General features: G+C 40.6%; 1 protein-coding gene across 1 annotated transcript in view; it reads left to right on the top strand.

The window, feature by feature from the left end:
- LOC121283884 (RING finger protein 17-like) overlaps positions 1–14,316 on the top strand; it is a 106,389-nt gene that overhangs the window by 82,519 nt on the left and 9,554 nt on the right. The window contains exons 20-22 of the mRNA XM_041198685.1: positions 5,110–5,190; positions 8,456–8,581; positions 10,254–10,316. Coding sequence (XP_041054619.1) covers positions 5,110–5,190; positions 8,456–8,581; positions 10,254–10,316 — 270 coding nt within the window. The remainder of the gene's footprint in view (positions 1–5,109; positions 5,191–8,455; positions 8,582–10,253; positions 10,317–14,316) is intronic.

The following is a 14,316-nucleotide window of genomic DNA, read 5'->3' as shown; positions in this document are numbered from 1 at the left end:
GGCTCCAGCAGGGTCACTTAGCTTCTGATCTCATTACAGCTTTGCTTCAAACATGGACAAAAGAGCTGAACTCCCGAGGTGAGGTTAGAGTGACTGTCCTTGATATCAAGGCTGCATGGAGTGTGGCATCAGGGAGCCCTAGCAAAACTGAAGTCATTGGGAATTGGAGGGAAAACTCTGTGTTGATTGGAGTCATACCCAGCACAAAGGAAGATGGTTATGGTTGTTGGAGGTCAGTCATATCAGTTCCAGGACATCACAGCAGGAGTTCCTCAGGGTAGTGTCCCTGGCCCAACCATCTTCAGCTGCTTCATCAATGACTTTCCCTCCATCATAAGGTCGGAAGTGGGGCTGTTTGCACAATGTTCACTATTCATGATGACTCCTACTGAAGCAGTCCATGTCCAAATGCAGCAGGACCTGTACAGTATCCAGGCTTGGCCTGTCAAGTAACATTTACACCACACAAGTGCCAGGCAATGACCATCTTTAATAAGAGAGAATCTAACCGTCACCCCTTGACATTTGATAGCATTATCTTGGCTGAATCCCCCACTGTCTACATCCTGGGGGGTGGGGGGGTGTTGCCATTGACCAGAAACTGAACTAGACTAGCCATACAAATACTGTGGCTACAAGAGCAGGTCAGAAGGTAGGAATCCTGCGGCAAGTAACTCGTCTCCTGACTCCCCAAAGTCCACCATCTACAAGGCACAGGTAAGGAGTATGATGGGATGCTCTCCACTTGCCTGGATGAGTGCAGCTCCAACAACACTGAAGAAGCTTGACACCATTCAGAACAAAGCAGCCCGCTTGATTGGCACCCCATCCACAAACATTCACCCCCTCCACCACAGATGCATAGTGACAACAGTGTGTACCATCTACAAGATGCACTGCAGCATCTCACCAAAGTTTCTTAGCATCTTCCAAACCCACGACTGTTACTATCTCGAAGGACAAAGACAGCAGACAGATAGGAACACCACCACCTGGAAGTTCCCCTCAAAGCCAACACCATCCTGATTTGGAAATGTATCATTATTCTTTCACTTGCTGGGCCAAAATCCTGGAACTCCCTCCCTAACAGCACTGTGGGTGTACCTACCTCACATGGACTGCAGGGGTTCAAAAAATCAGCTTACCATCATGTTATTGGGGGCAATCATGGATGGGTAATAAATAGCCACGCCCACATCTCATGAATGAATTTTAAAAAGAGGATAAAGTAGATGAATGCATGGCTGGAAAGATGGTGCAGAAGGGAGGGCTTTAGATTATTGGGACGTTTGGACCGACTCTGGGACAGGTGGACAGGTTGCACCTAAATTGAGCCAGGACTGAGTTCCTTGTGGGGTGTTTTGCGAGTGCTTTTGGGGAGGGTTTAAACTAACTTGGCAGAGCTGTGCAGACTGGAAGATAATATCAGTGGTATACCAAAATGCACAGAATACTGAGAGAGATAGCATTAGAATAGGGAATGGTAAGTTAGTAGGTGGGGTCAGAGTAAGGGAGAAAGTAATAAAGTCTAAATCCAGGTTACTGTACATGTATGTGAATGCACGGTTTGTGATAAATAAGATTGGTGAATTACAGATGCAGATTACCATGTGAAAATATGATGCTGTGGCTCTAATAGAGACCTGGCTCAAAGGAGGGTAGGACTGGATGTTAAATATTCCTGAATACAAGGTATTCAGGAAAGGAAGAAAAGGGGAGGGATGGCCATTTTAATTTGGGGAGAGCATTGCAGTGCTGGAGAGAGAGGATGTGCAAGAAGGGTCAAGGTCAAAATCTATTCGGCTCGAGCTAAGGAACAAAAAAGGTGTAATTACATTGCTCAGTGTAGTCTATCGACCACCAATTAGTGCGAAGGATGTGGAGGAACAAATTTCCAAGCAAGTTAGAGAAGTGCAAAAATTAGAATAGCTTTAATGGGGGCCTTAAGTTTCCCAAATATAGGGATAGTAGTAGTGTAAAGGGCAGAATGGCAAGGGTTCCTAGAGTATATTCAAGAAAATTTTCTGGCCCAACATGAAAGGCACTGCTAAACTTGGTTCTTGGAAATGAGGTGGGCCAAGTGGATCAAGTGCCAGTGGGAGAACCATTTAGGGGACAGTGATCAATGTATCATAAGGTTTAGGCTGGCTATGGAAAAAAAGAAAGAATAATCTATAGTAGGAATAATTAATGAGGGGAAGCCCACATTAGGCAGGGTAAGAACGGATCAGGCTGAATAAATTGGCGTCAGGTTGGCAGGAAAGATGGTAGCTGAACAATGAGTTACCTTCAAAGAAGTGTGTGTTCAGGCACAATCGAGGTATATTCCCTCGAAAGGGAAAAACAGGGCAAACAAAACCAGAGCTCCTTGGATGACAGGAATTAAGATAAGGACGAACAAGTGTGCTTACGACAGATATCAGGTAGCAAGCACAGCTGAGAACCAGGCTGGATATAGAAAGTTCAGAGGAGAAATGAGAATGCAAATAAAAGAAGCAAAGGGAGAGTATGAAAAAGGACTGGCAGCCAGGTGGTCTATAGGCATATAATTAGTAAAAGAGTGGTAAAAGAAGGATTAGGGGCCAAAAAGGAGATTTACGCATGGAGGTAGAGGGCATAGATGAAGTCTTAAATTAATACTTTGCATTTGTCTTTACCAAGGAAGAAGATGCTGCATAAGTCATGTTGAAAGAGAAGGTAATTCAGACAAAAGGGCTGAAAAGGGATAAGGAGGTGACATTGGATAGGTTGACTGTACTTAAAAGTTGCTAAGGCACGAGGACTGAATGGGATGCATCCAAGGATGCTGAGGGACGTGAGAGTAGAAATTGTGGAGGCACTGGCCATAATTTTTGTGTTCCTTAGACTTAGATGCCAGAGGACTGGAGAATTCCAAACATTACACCCTTATTCAAGATAGGTTGTAAAGATAAGCCCAGCAACTACAGCCAGTTAGTTTAACTTTGATGGTGGAGAAATCTAAAAATGATAATTACAGAAATGACAAAATTAATAGTCAGGTGGACAAATGCAGGTTAATTGAGGAAAGCCAGCATGGGTTTCTTAAGGGAAAATTGTGTTTAACTTAGTGGAGTTTTTTGAAGTAGTAACAGAGAGGATTGATGAGGGCAATGCTGTTGATCATTTGTTCTGCTGTTGTACATGGACTTCCAAAAGGCATTTGATACAGCACCAGACAATAGCGAAGTTATAACTCATGGAAATAAAGGGACAGTGGATATGTGGATGCAAAATTGGCTGTGTGACAGAGACAGAGTGGTGCTTAATGAATGTTTTTCAGGCTGGAGGAAGGTTTGTAGTGGAGGTCCCCAGGGGTCAGTGTTTGGACCCTTGTTTTTCCTGAACGACCTAGACCTTAGAAAACGGCACAATTTCAGAGTTTGCGGCTGATACAAAACTTGGAAGCATTGTGATCTAAAGTGGATTGTGTAGAACTTCAAAAGGACATAAGACAACTCGGTAGAATGGGCAGACAGGTTGCAGGTGAAGTTCAGTGCGGATCGATAAGTGATTCATTTTGGTAGGAAGAACACCGAGACAATATAAAATAAAGGGTACAACTCTAAAAGGGGTGCAAGAGCAGAGGAACCTGGGTGTATGTGTGATAAATCAAAGGTGCCAGGACAGGTTGAAAGCATGGTTAATAAAGCATACGGTATCCTGGGGATTATTAATAGAGGCATAGAGTACAAGAGCAAGGAAGTTATGTTGAACTTATATACAACACTAGTTGGCCTCAGCTGGAGTATTGCATCCAGTTATGGTCGCCACACTTTGAAGGATGTGAGAGTGTAGAAAAGATTCACGAGAATGGCTCCAAGGATCTGTACTGAGTAGATGGAGAGAAACTTCCCACTTGTTAAAGGAAAGCAAACGAGAGGGCACAGATTTAAAGTAATTGGCAAAAGCAATATGAAAATAACTCTCTCCACACAGTGAGTGGTTAAGGTCTGGAATGCAATGCCTGAGTGTGTGGTAGAGGCAGGTTCAATCGAAGCATTCAAAAATGAAGAATGTGCAGGGCTACAGGGAGAAGGTGGTAGAATGGCACTAAATGAGATCCGGTGCAGGCAGGATGGACCAAGTAGCTGCTTCCTGCGTTGTAACAATTTTGTGATTCTGAAGTCGAGAGATTGTTCAGCAGTAATTATCACTTATCACATTGTTTAGAAACTCACTTGCTCCTCAATCACTAGCCCTAACTTTTTCAGCTGTTTGTAGTGCCAAACTGTTGGGCAAATTCATGTGTTGCATTCACTTTGATACTGGGTCTATTGGCAAGGACAGTAACAGCGCACATTGTAGAGGAGTGAGGTATCTCTGAAAACAACTTACAGTTTTGAAAGTTTAACTGCTTACATGTGGAGAAGCTTCTGTCCAACATATTCTGTTATAATAGTGAGCACTGTTGGTCTCATTGTTATTTTTATCACAAAACGTTCCCATTAAATTGGTTGGTTTTTAAAATAGCAAATGATACTAGTTTTCTGGAATCTATCAATATGTAAAGAAATCTGCTTGGGGAATGAAATGCCTAAAAATGTTTAACAAAATAAGATAGGAAACACGTGAGCCTGTCGTCAGTGTTTTATCTCTGGATGGAGGTGAGGGGGCCTACTCATTAGTTTGTTTTGGGTTTGCTTTCAAGAGCTGGGCCTTCATGCAGTGAATCAGCTCATTTTGTCTTGGCTCAGGTACCATTGTAAATGGAGTTAATGGCATTGGCTCTAATATTGGGAATATCACCAGTAAATAGTATGCTGGATCTACTGGTTAAATCATTGGCCATCTGTCTAATTAACTTTTACGATTACAGCTTATACTCAGAAAATTCTATATTCGATTTTTTTAAGCTTTAATACTACATGTTCTGTTTTTTGAAAAATGTTAACTAGGTTCTAAAAAAGAATTGTCTGCAATGGTAAAATTTGTAAACAAAAGTGCAATTAAAGCACATTTGTTCCATGAATAAAAAAGAAATTGTTGCGAACAGAATTGCTGCATGTTAATTTGACATGATTTTTTTAAAATCAGCGTTGCATGTGTGTGGGTTGACAGTATTCAAACTTTAATTGCCACATTTGACAGGTAGGGAGCAAGTGGCAGGAAGATGCGATTGACACTCTGAGAGAATTACTTTTCGAAAGAAATTTGGAGGTGGAGATCATGGTAATTATTTTTCAACCCATTTAAGGTAGTTTTGTGCAAACATCCTCATTAAAATAAATGATTCATGTATTGTATTAATATTGCTTTATTGTACATCATAACCTAAAATTATTTTCAACACAAACTAATTTAACCAGAACTTGATTAAAGGAACTCACTTGTATAGATGCACAAATGTTATTTCAAATCCAAAGTATGTTGTATCTCGAGTATTTTCTCAATACTGACGAGGTTTTAGTAGTTAAGTTTATAACTGACCTGATATGAATGTTAAGAGTAAAGGACATTAATATTGTTTTATCATTTTATAGAATAAATATGATTAACGAGATAACATGTATATATCAAAGCCGTAGTCTCTGTGATGATCCAGTTAAATTCTAGTTTTCATCAAAGATGGACACCAATATGTAACATTTAAAAAATGAGCCCGAATGCAATTAAGATAATTTAGTAGGCAATAGAAGCAAACAATCTGATAAAATTGTGTAGCTAATAACCTTGATAAAGGATATGGTTGTGTCACAAAGGACTGGAAAAATATAAGATTAGCAAAACCATGGTAAATTATGTCACGGCTGGTGTCCTACTGTTATCAGGGTTGGCTAGAAGTGAAAGAGAATTCCTGTTTATTTTCCTTTTGAAATAGTGTCTAGCTGTCCTTTGGATAGCATTTCCATTCATACAAACATACATATAAATACTTAAATTATGAGTGGGAGTAGGCCATTCGGCTTCTCAAGCCTGCTCCACCATTTGATAAGATTGTGGCTGATCTGATTGTGGCCTCTACTTTTCTGTCTACACCTATAACCTTTGACGCCCGTGTCAGTCAAGAATCTAAAAATATTCAATGCCTCCAATGCTTTCTGGGGAAGCGAATTCCGCAGACTAATTACCCTCACAAAAAAAATGTTCTCCTCATCTCTGCCTTAAATGGGAGACTCCTTATTTTTAAACTGTGTCCCCAAGTCCTAGTTCCTCCCACAAGAGGAAACATCCTCTTCGCATCCACCTATTCAAGACCCCTTAGGATCTTGTATGTTTCAATAAGGTCACCTCTCTTTCTTCTAAACTCCAGTGGATACAGGCCCAACCTGTCCAACCTTCTCTCATAAGACAACCCCTTCATCCCAGGAATCAGTCAAGTGAAGCTTTGCTGCACTGCTAATGCAATTATGTCCTTTCTTAAATAGAGACCAAAACTGTACACAGTACTCCAGATGTGATCCCACCAATGCTCTCCGAAGCTGTAGTAAAACTTCTCTATTTGTATATTTCATTCCCCTTGCAATAAACAACAACATTCCAATTGCCTACCTAATCATTTGCTGTATCTGTAACTAGTCAGATGAATACAATGGATATGGTTAAATTTCGATTCATATTTTTTCATAAATTTAACATTTGTTGCATATTGAGGTAAATTTATGGAAATTTGTTTTTAAAATGGAACATCCAGTGGTGATCTCTTCCAGACCTGTTTACTACTATTATTGAGGCTATTGAAGGATTAAATAAAGCTCTTAACTGTTTGTTTTAATGAATTTGAATTGTGATCATTGTTGTCACATTATTGTACACTAGAATTGTGAAAGTACTCCTATTAAAATTAGTATTTCCTACCATTGAAACGATTCCTACAGTTAAGAGCAATTAGGTGGTACTAACTTGTCCTTTCAAATATATCTTCTAAATCTATTATGTAATCTGTTGCCAGCTTAGAACACACCTGCCCCCACCACCCCCAACTCCCTTTCCTTTTTTCTCTTCCTTGTGCTGTTGAATTTCAGGCCTCTTCTGGAATTCTGATAGACAAGGGAGTGCTATAAAAGGCATCAAAGGGCTGCAAAAAGTAAATAAAGTGGGGGGAAAAAAGCTTGTAAAGGATATCAAAGGTGGCAAATGTTTTTATAAATACATGAAGAGCCAAACTATGGTAAGGAGAAATACAGGCCCACAAAGACAGATGCAGGTGAGACTACAACAGACAGTAAAGTGGCGGCAGATTTGTCAAATGAATACTTTGTATTTGTATCTGTCCACAAGCATGACCCAAACCTCCCTGTCGCTTGCCATTTCAACACTCCACCCTGCTCTCATGCCCACATGTCTGTCCTTGGCCTGCTGCATTGTTCCAGTGAAGCTCAAGGCACACTGGAGGAACAGCACCTCATCTTCTGATATAGACACTTTACAGCCTTCCAGACTGAATATTGAGTTCAACAATTTTAGATCATGAACTCTCTCCTCCATCCCCATCCTCTTTCCGATCGCCCCTTTTTCCCCCAATAATTTATATAGATTTTTCTTTTCCCACCTATTTCCATTATTTTTAAACGTATTTCCATCCATTGTTTTATCTCTACCCTTTTAGCCTATTTCGATCCCTTCCCTTCACCCCACCCCCACTAGGGCTATCTGTACTTTGCTTGTCCTGCTTTCTACCCTTAATTAGCACATTCCTTCGATAATATCACCACCTTCAACAGCTCTTTGTCCTTCTGTCTATGACATCTTTTGGCTATCTCCACCTATCACTGGCCCTCTATCCAGCTCTACCCCCCCCCCCCACCCCACAAACCCCCCCACCCACAAACCAGCATATATTTCACCTCTTCTATTTTTCCTTAGTTCTGTCGAAGAGTCACGTGGACTCAAAACGTTAATTGTTTTCCTCTCCGCAGATGCTGCCAGACCTGCTGAGTTTTTCCAGGTATTTTTAATTTTACTTTGTATTTGTTTTCACAATAAAGGGCAAATTCAAAATACCAGGGTAGAAGGAACTTAAAGATAAATCATAGTGACTTAAGCTCCTTTAAAAAAAATTAAGCTTCTTAAAAAAAAAAAGAAATTGTAATGGAGAAAATAATGGGACTCAGATAAATAAATATCCGGGACCTGTAGTGAGGAAATTGCAGATGCATTAATCATAATTTTCCAAAGTGAGTTCTTCAGGAATTGTGCATTTGGATTGGGAAATTGCAAATGGCATTATTTAAGATTTATTGGGAAGAAGAAACCTGGAAACTACAGACTTATTAGTTTAACATCAGTTTTGAAGAAGTTACTTGAACCTATGTCCACCTTTGCTTCAACAGTGGAGGGAGTACGGCACTAATTCATCAGAATGCTCCCTGGGAGTAAGTTAAATTGAAGATAGGTTGGATCAACATTGCTTATATGTATTCCCTTAAGTTTAATAGGTTAAGGGGTGATCTAATTGAGATATTTAAAATAATAAAATTTTATTAACTAATTCTAGGTCCAATCAGAAAATTGCATACAGACACCCTTAGTTGATCTTCGCTTTGATGGAATGTCTGTTTCTTGCTTTATGATTCTCCATAATCATGCTGTTCAAAATGAAAAGGCTTCAGTAATTTTTAAGGTAAGATTACAGGTTTAGCCAAATTTAATTGCCAGTTTACTGGCAGTAAGCGAGTTTCACTTTGGTACTGGAGAAGTTTTGCAGTTATAAAGTAAGCAAACTGTGCCTATGTTAAAGGGGAACAAATTAGACTCAGTCTCATTAATGCCTGGTAAAATAATGTCAATAAAAGAGTGGGTTGGAGGAATATCTGTACAGTAAAAACTTTATAGATATCACACAATGGCTACAGCACAGGAGGCTATTCAGCTTACTGGCTCTCTGAAAACAACTCACCTAGCCCCATTCCCCTATCTTTTCCTGCAAATCATTTCTGCAGATAATTATCCAATTCTCTTTTTGAAAATCATAACTGAATTTGCGCTCCTCAAATATTTTTTTCTAATCACTCCACCATTGGCAGCATGTCTTCAGCTGCCTGGATATCAAACTCAAATTCTCTTTCTAAACCTCTCTGCCCACCACCCTTCTGTCCTCTGTTAAAGATAGTCCTTAAACCAACCTCTTTCAGCAAACTTTTGGTCACCTGTTTTAATGGCACCTTGTGTAGTTTGGTCATCTTGCACCTGTGAAGCACCTTGGGATGTTTACCATGTTAAAGGTATTATGTAAGCATGGCAGTGGTGGTTTTTTTTAACCAGGGTAAATATGAAGCTTCACTTTCCCAGAACAAGGAGACATCTTAATTGAATTCACACTGAGCCAGGTTAAAAGCGGATCTAGGAGACGTTCTTCATGAAAAGTCATATGAGAATATGCATAAATTTTCATTGCGATTTTTAAAGGGACAATGCATCAAAAAATGATCCGTCCTCCAAGGAGGATTTTTTTTCTCTATGAAGTTTGAAATTTTTTTTTTGAAGGACATTAAACCAAAGATTCATCTACTCGAAGGGAAGCCTGAAATAAAAGCAATTTGCTTGAAATATTGTGGGGAGAGAAAAAACATTTCTGCTTGATGATCAGGACCCCAAGATATTAGAGATGAGAAGCTTTTAAGCAGGAAAAAGGGGTGGCAGTGCGAACAAAGACTAAAAGCAGAAAATGCTTTAAATAATCGGCAGAACAGGCAAGATCAATGGATAGAAACTAGTACATTACATCCTGAAGATAATTATGAAATAGAAAGGCCTGTGTCTGCATCCTTAACTTTGGTTTCAGTATTAATATTTGCATAGAACTGATTTGAAAACACTTCCTGCTGAAAATATATTTCACTGGGGTGTATATGGGGCTTTTACTGATGATTTCTGTAGCTAACCTCCTTGCTATAAGGAATCAATCTACATATACCAGATTACAGAATTAAACTCTGTACCTTGGAATTATCAGTGAAGAGAGTGATGAAAGATCTCAAAGCACAGCTCAGACTAGTTTTAGCAGATGCCTCAAATATTTAAACCATGTTGTATTTTGTGATCTGTAATTGCAGCCAGAATAGGGCAAAGTTGTAAAATTGTGATCTATCTTGGTGCTGCTAAGTTCTCAGTACTGGCATTGCCTGTTCACTGTCATTAAGGAAATGTTACTTGGAGCTTAAATTCTGTTGTACACTCTTATGTGGTATTACAATGTCTGTTAACATTGTAACATCTGTCACATTGACAGCTAGCAGAAAGTTTTTTAAATGTACTTCCTAATACAACACACTAGATGAACTTTTCCTTTACAGAAATGTTATCCTGATATAAATAATGGAAATGCGCCTGAAGAAAGTTGGGATTTGACACATGAGGTAAAGTTTACTGAATATTAACAAAATGTTGCACTCTTGTCAGTTGTTAATTCTAAAAATCCTCTTTTCACTGCTTTTCAATGGATTCATGATGGTGATTGAGCTTTCTTTAAATTAGCAAGTGTATATTGCTTACATAAAACCTTTTAAAGATTTAAATAGCAGCAAAACAAATTTGCCAATCCAAAAACGTAACCAACAATCAAAAATCTGAGTCTTGTAACCATAGTAAGAAGCATAAGAACAGCAAGATCATGGGAACACAGATGCACACTATTCTGAGTTGTGCATATATCACTGGTCTTCTATCACCACATGGTCAAAGTTGCAAAATTCCATACTTAACACAATCTGAAAAGCACTTTTTGCCCATGTCACCCACACCCTCAGAGGAAATAATTACTTGTTTAAATTCCCGTTATGGCATCTAGTTTCATGCAGTTTGAAGTTATATATTTTGATTCAAAATGCCTTATTTCTTGAAATTTTTTGAAAAATCTGATAGACGAAACAAAAAAATACTGGAAATGCACAGCTCATGATTACATTTTTGAAGGTTGGCATTATGATCTCAGTCATGACCAGTAACTTTTTTTCATAAAATGAAATCCAAAACCCAGAAAAAATGCACAAGTTTTAAACAACGTAATTTTTTACTATACAAGAGTCAAACATGAAATACGATCTTGGATTGCCACTTACGTTCTTAAAAACCCTAAATCAACAAGAGATAAACTTGAATTAACAGGCAAATTGTGGTCGATTATAAACTATAAATTGCACATTAAATGACAAATACAACTAAAACATTAAAAATTTGTTCAGCAGTCCATTCAGTGCATATGTCATCATTCAATCAGTAGAGCACAACCAACCCAAGTTCCACGGGCGTGATCTTCGCCAAAAATGGCACACCTCTGCACAACCACTTCAGTTCTGCATATGATGGTCTGGATGACATAGATGCATCAATGTTACCTTCGAGTAACAGAAACAGCTGCAGCAACTGTATGTTTACCTATTTTCAGCTTCAGGAGCTAGTCTCCATCGTCTTCAGCCTACCTGTACTGCACCAGTGGGATCATCATCACCTGAGCTCTGATGGCTCTGTGTCTGAGTTATATTGGTTTCAACCAGTTTCAGTCTTCCCAGAAATTTTGGTTTCAAATCTCAGTTTCAGTCTTAATTTCTTGAGAAACTGGAAGGGCTGATTTCCTTTCTCAGTTTCCCTTTTTTCAGTTAGGGTCTGTCTCAAAAAATGCGAGCTTTGAACTACGGATTCCGCAACATTGGTTAAAAATGTGCAAGTTGCTACATAATATACAAAGTGGTGAGTTGAACGATGAGGGTAATGCTCTGGAGACACGGGTTCGAATTTCACCATGACAGAATGGTAAAATTTGAATTCAATAAAAATCTGGAATTAAAAGTTTAATGATGACCATGAAACCATTGTCAATTGTTGTAAATGCCTATCTGGTTCGCTAATGTCCTTTAGGGAAGAAAATCTGCCATCCTTATATGGTCTGGCCTACTTATGACTTCAGACCCACAGCAATATGGATGACTCTTAAATGCACTCTGAAATGGAATAGCAAGCCATTCAGTTTTGTCAAAGCACTAGAAGGTCTAAAAGGAATGGAACTAGATGAACCATCTGGCATCAACCTAGGCGTCGGAAATAACGACGACAAACTTGGCCCTGTTGACCCTACAAAGACCTCCTCAACAACTGGGGGTTCGTCCCAAAATTGAGAGAGCTGTCTCACAGACTAGTCAAGCAACAGCCTGACATAGTCATCCTCATGGAATCATACCTTACAGATAATGTCCCAAACACTGCCATCACCATCCCTGGGTATGTCCTGTCCTACCAGCAGGACAGACTCAGCAGTGGTAGTAGTACAGTGGTATGCAGTCTGGAGGGACTTGCCCTGGGAGTTCTCAACACCAACTCCGGACCCCATGAAGCCTTATGGCATCAGGTCAAACATGGGCGAGGAAACCTTCTGCTGATTACCACGTACCGTCCCCCTTAAGCTGATGAATCAGTACTCATCCATGTTGAACACCACTTGGAGGAAGCACTGAGGGCGGTAAGGGCACAGAATGTACTCTGGATGGGGGACTTCAATATCCATCACCAAGAGTGGGTCCAGTACAGACCGAGCTGGCTGAGTCCTAAAGGACATAGCTGCTCGACTGGGTCTGCGGCAGGTGGTGAGAGAACCAACATGAGGAAAAAACATACTTGACCTCATCCTCACCAACTTGCGTGCTGCAGATGCATCTGTCCATGACAGTATTGGTTGGAGTGACCGCTGCACAATCCTTGCAAAGTCCCGTCTTCACATTGAGGATATCCTGCATCGTGTTGTGTGGCACTACCACCATTCTAAATGGAATAGATTTTGAATCGACCTAGCAGCTCAAGACTGAGCAACTATAAGGCACTGTGGGCCATCAGTAGCAGAACTGTACTCAACCACAATCTCATGGCCTGGCATATCCCACATTCTACCATTGCCATCAAGCCAGGGAATCAATCCTGGCTCAAGGAAGAGTGCAGGAGGGCATGCCAGAGCAGCACCAGGCATACTTAAAAATGAGGTGTCAACCTGGTGAAGATACAACACTGGCCTACTTACATGCCAAATGGTATAAGCAGCAAGTAGTAGGCAGACGTAGTAATCCTGAACCAACAGATCAGACCTAAGCTCTGCAGCCCTGCCACATCCAGTCGTAAATGGTGCTGGACAATTAAACAACTCACTCGAGGAGGAGGCTCTACAAATACCCCCATCCTCAATGATGGGGGAGCCCAGCACATCAGTGCAAAAGATAAAGTTGAAGCACATGCAGCAATCTTCAGCCAGAAGTGCGAGCGGATGATCTATCTCGGCCTCTTTCGGAGGTCCCCAGCATCACGGGTGCCAGTCTTCAGCCAATTCGATTCACTCCATGTGATAGCAAGAAACGGCTGAAGGCACTGGAAACGGTAAAGGCTATGGGCTTTGACAATATTCCAGCAATAGTACTGAAGACTGGTGCTCCAGAACTTGCGCACCTCGCCAAGCTGTTCCAGTACTGCTACAACACTGGCATCTACCCAGTTATGTCGAAAATTGCCCAGGTATGTCCCAGCAATTACTGTCCCATCAATTCACTCTCGAACTTCAGTAAAGTGATGGAAGGGGTCATCAACAGTGCTAACAAGTGGCACATGCTCACTGACGCTCAGTTTGGGTTCTGCCAGGACAACTCAACTCCTGACCTCATTACAGCCTTGGTTCAAACATGGACAAAAGAGCTGAACTCCAAGTGAGGTGAGATATCAGTGCAGCTTTTGAGTGTGTGGCATTTTATAATCCTATCTTTCAAGACTGAAGTTTTCTTCTACAAAATGGAAGGATTTGGCATGATCTGGTCATCTGGATGCTAACCTGGGATTTTTTTAAAAGGTCATGAGTTCACCTTGGAACTGTAAACAAGAAGGCCTCTTCCAAGAATTCACCTGACCTAAATGATACTTAAAGCTCTTGTTTGTGTTGAACTGCGAAGTGTTTTAATTAATGAAAAGCTGGGAGGAAAAAAAGGCAACACGTTGGCGAATGGAAAAACCTAAGTTGTGAACCTGCTTGTTTTGAAGGCAGTTTTCTTGGAGAACAAGCTGAGGAAAGAAGGCTACCTTGATTGGCTCCCTCTCATTGTCTAAAATTGTGTGGCTTTCATCCTGTACCAGAGAACCCTCATCTGAGTGTAACTAGCCTGCATTTGGATCTGCACAGCTGAGACCAGTGGTGAGAACTTCCAGGCATCCACCAGGAATAGGGAGCCGTCTTCACACAAAAGAACTCCAGATTGACAGTGTCGCGACCCTGCAGACTTTATCCTTTATTTTATAACACCCATCCTCTAAAACCATTCTCTGCAGAGGGACCCTGTCTGTATGCGCACTGGGGTGAGGGGGGGGAGGGGGAAGGAGGTGTTCTTTCGGAAG

Source organism: Carcharodon carcharias, chromosome 11 (assembly GCF_017639515.1).
Source record: "Carcharodon carcharias isolate sCarCar2 chromosome 11, sCarCar2.pri, whole genome shotgun sequence".
Classification (NCBI taxonomy): Eukaryota; Metazoa; Chordata; class Chondrichthyes; order Lamniformes; family Lamnidae; genus Carcharodon; species Carcharodon carcharias.
The sequence above is the reverse complement of the archived record's forward strand: the minus strand, read 5'-3'. Positions and strand labels throughout refer to the sequence as shown.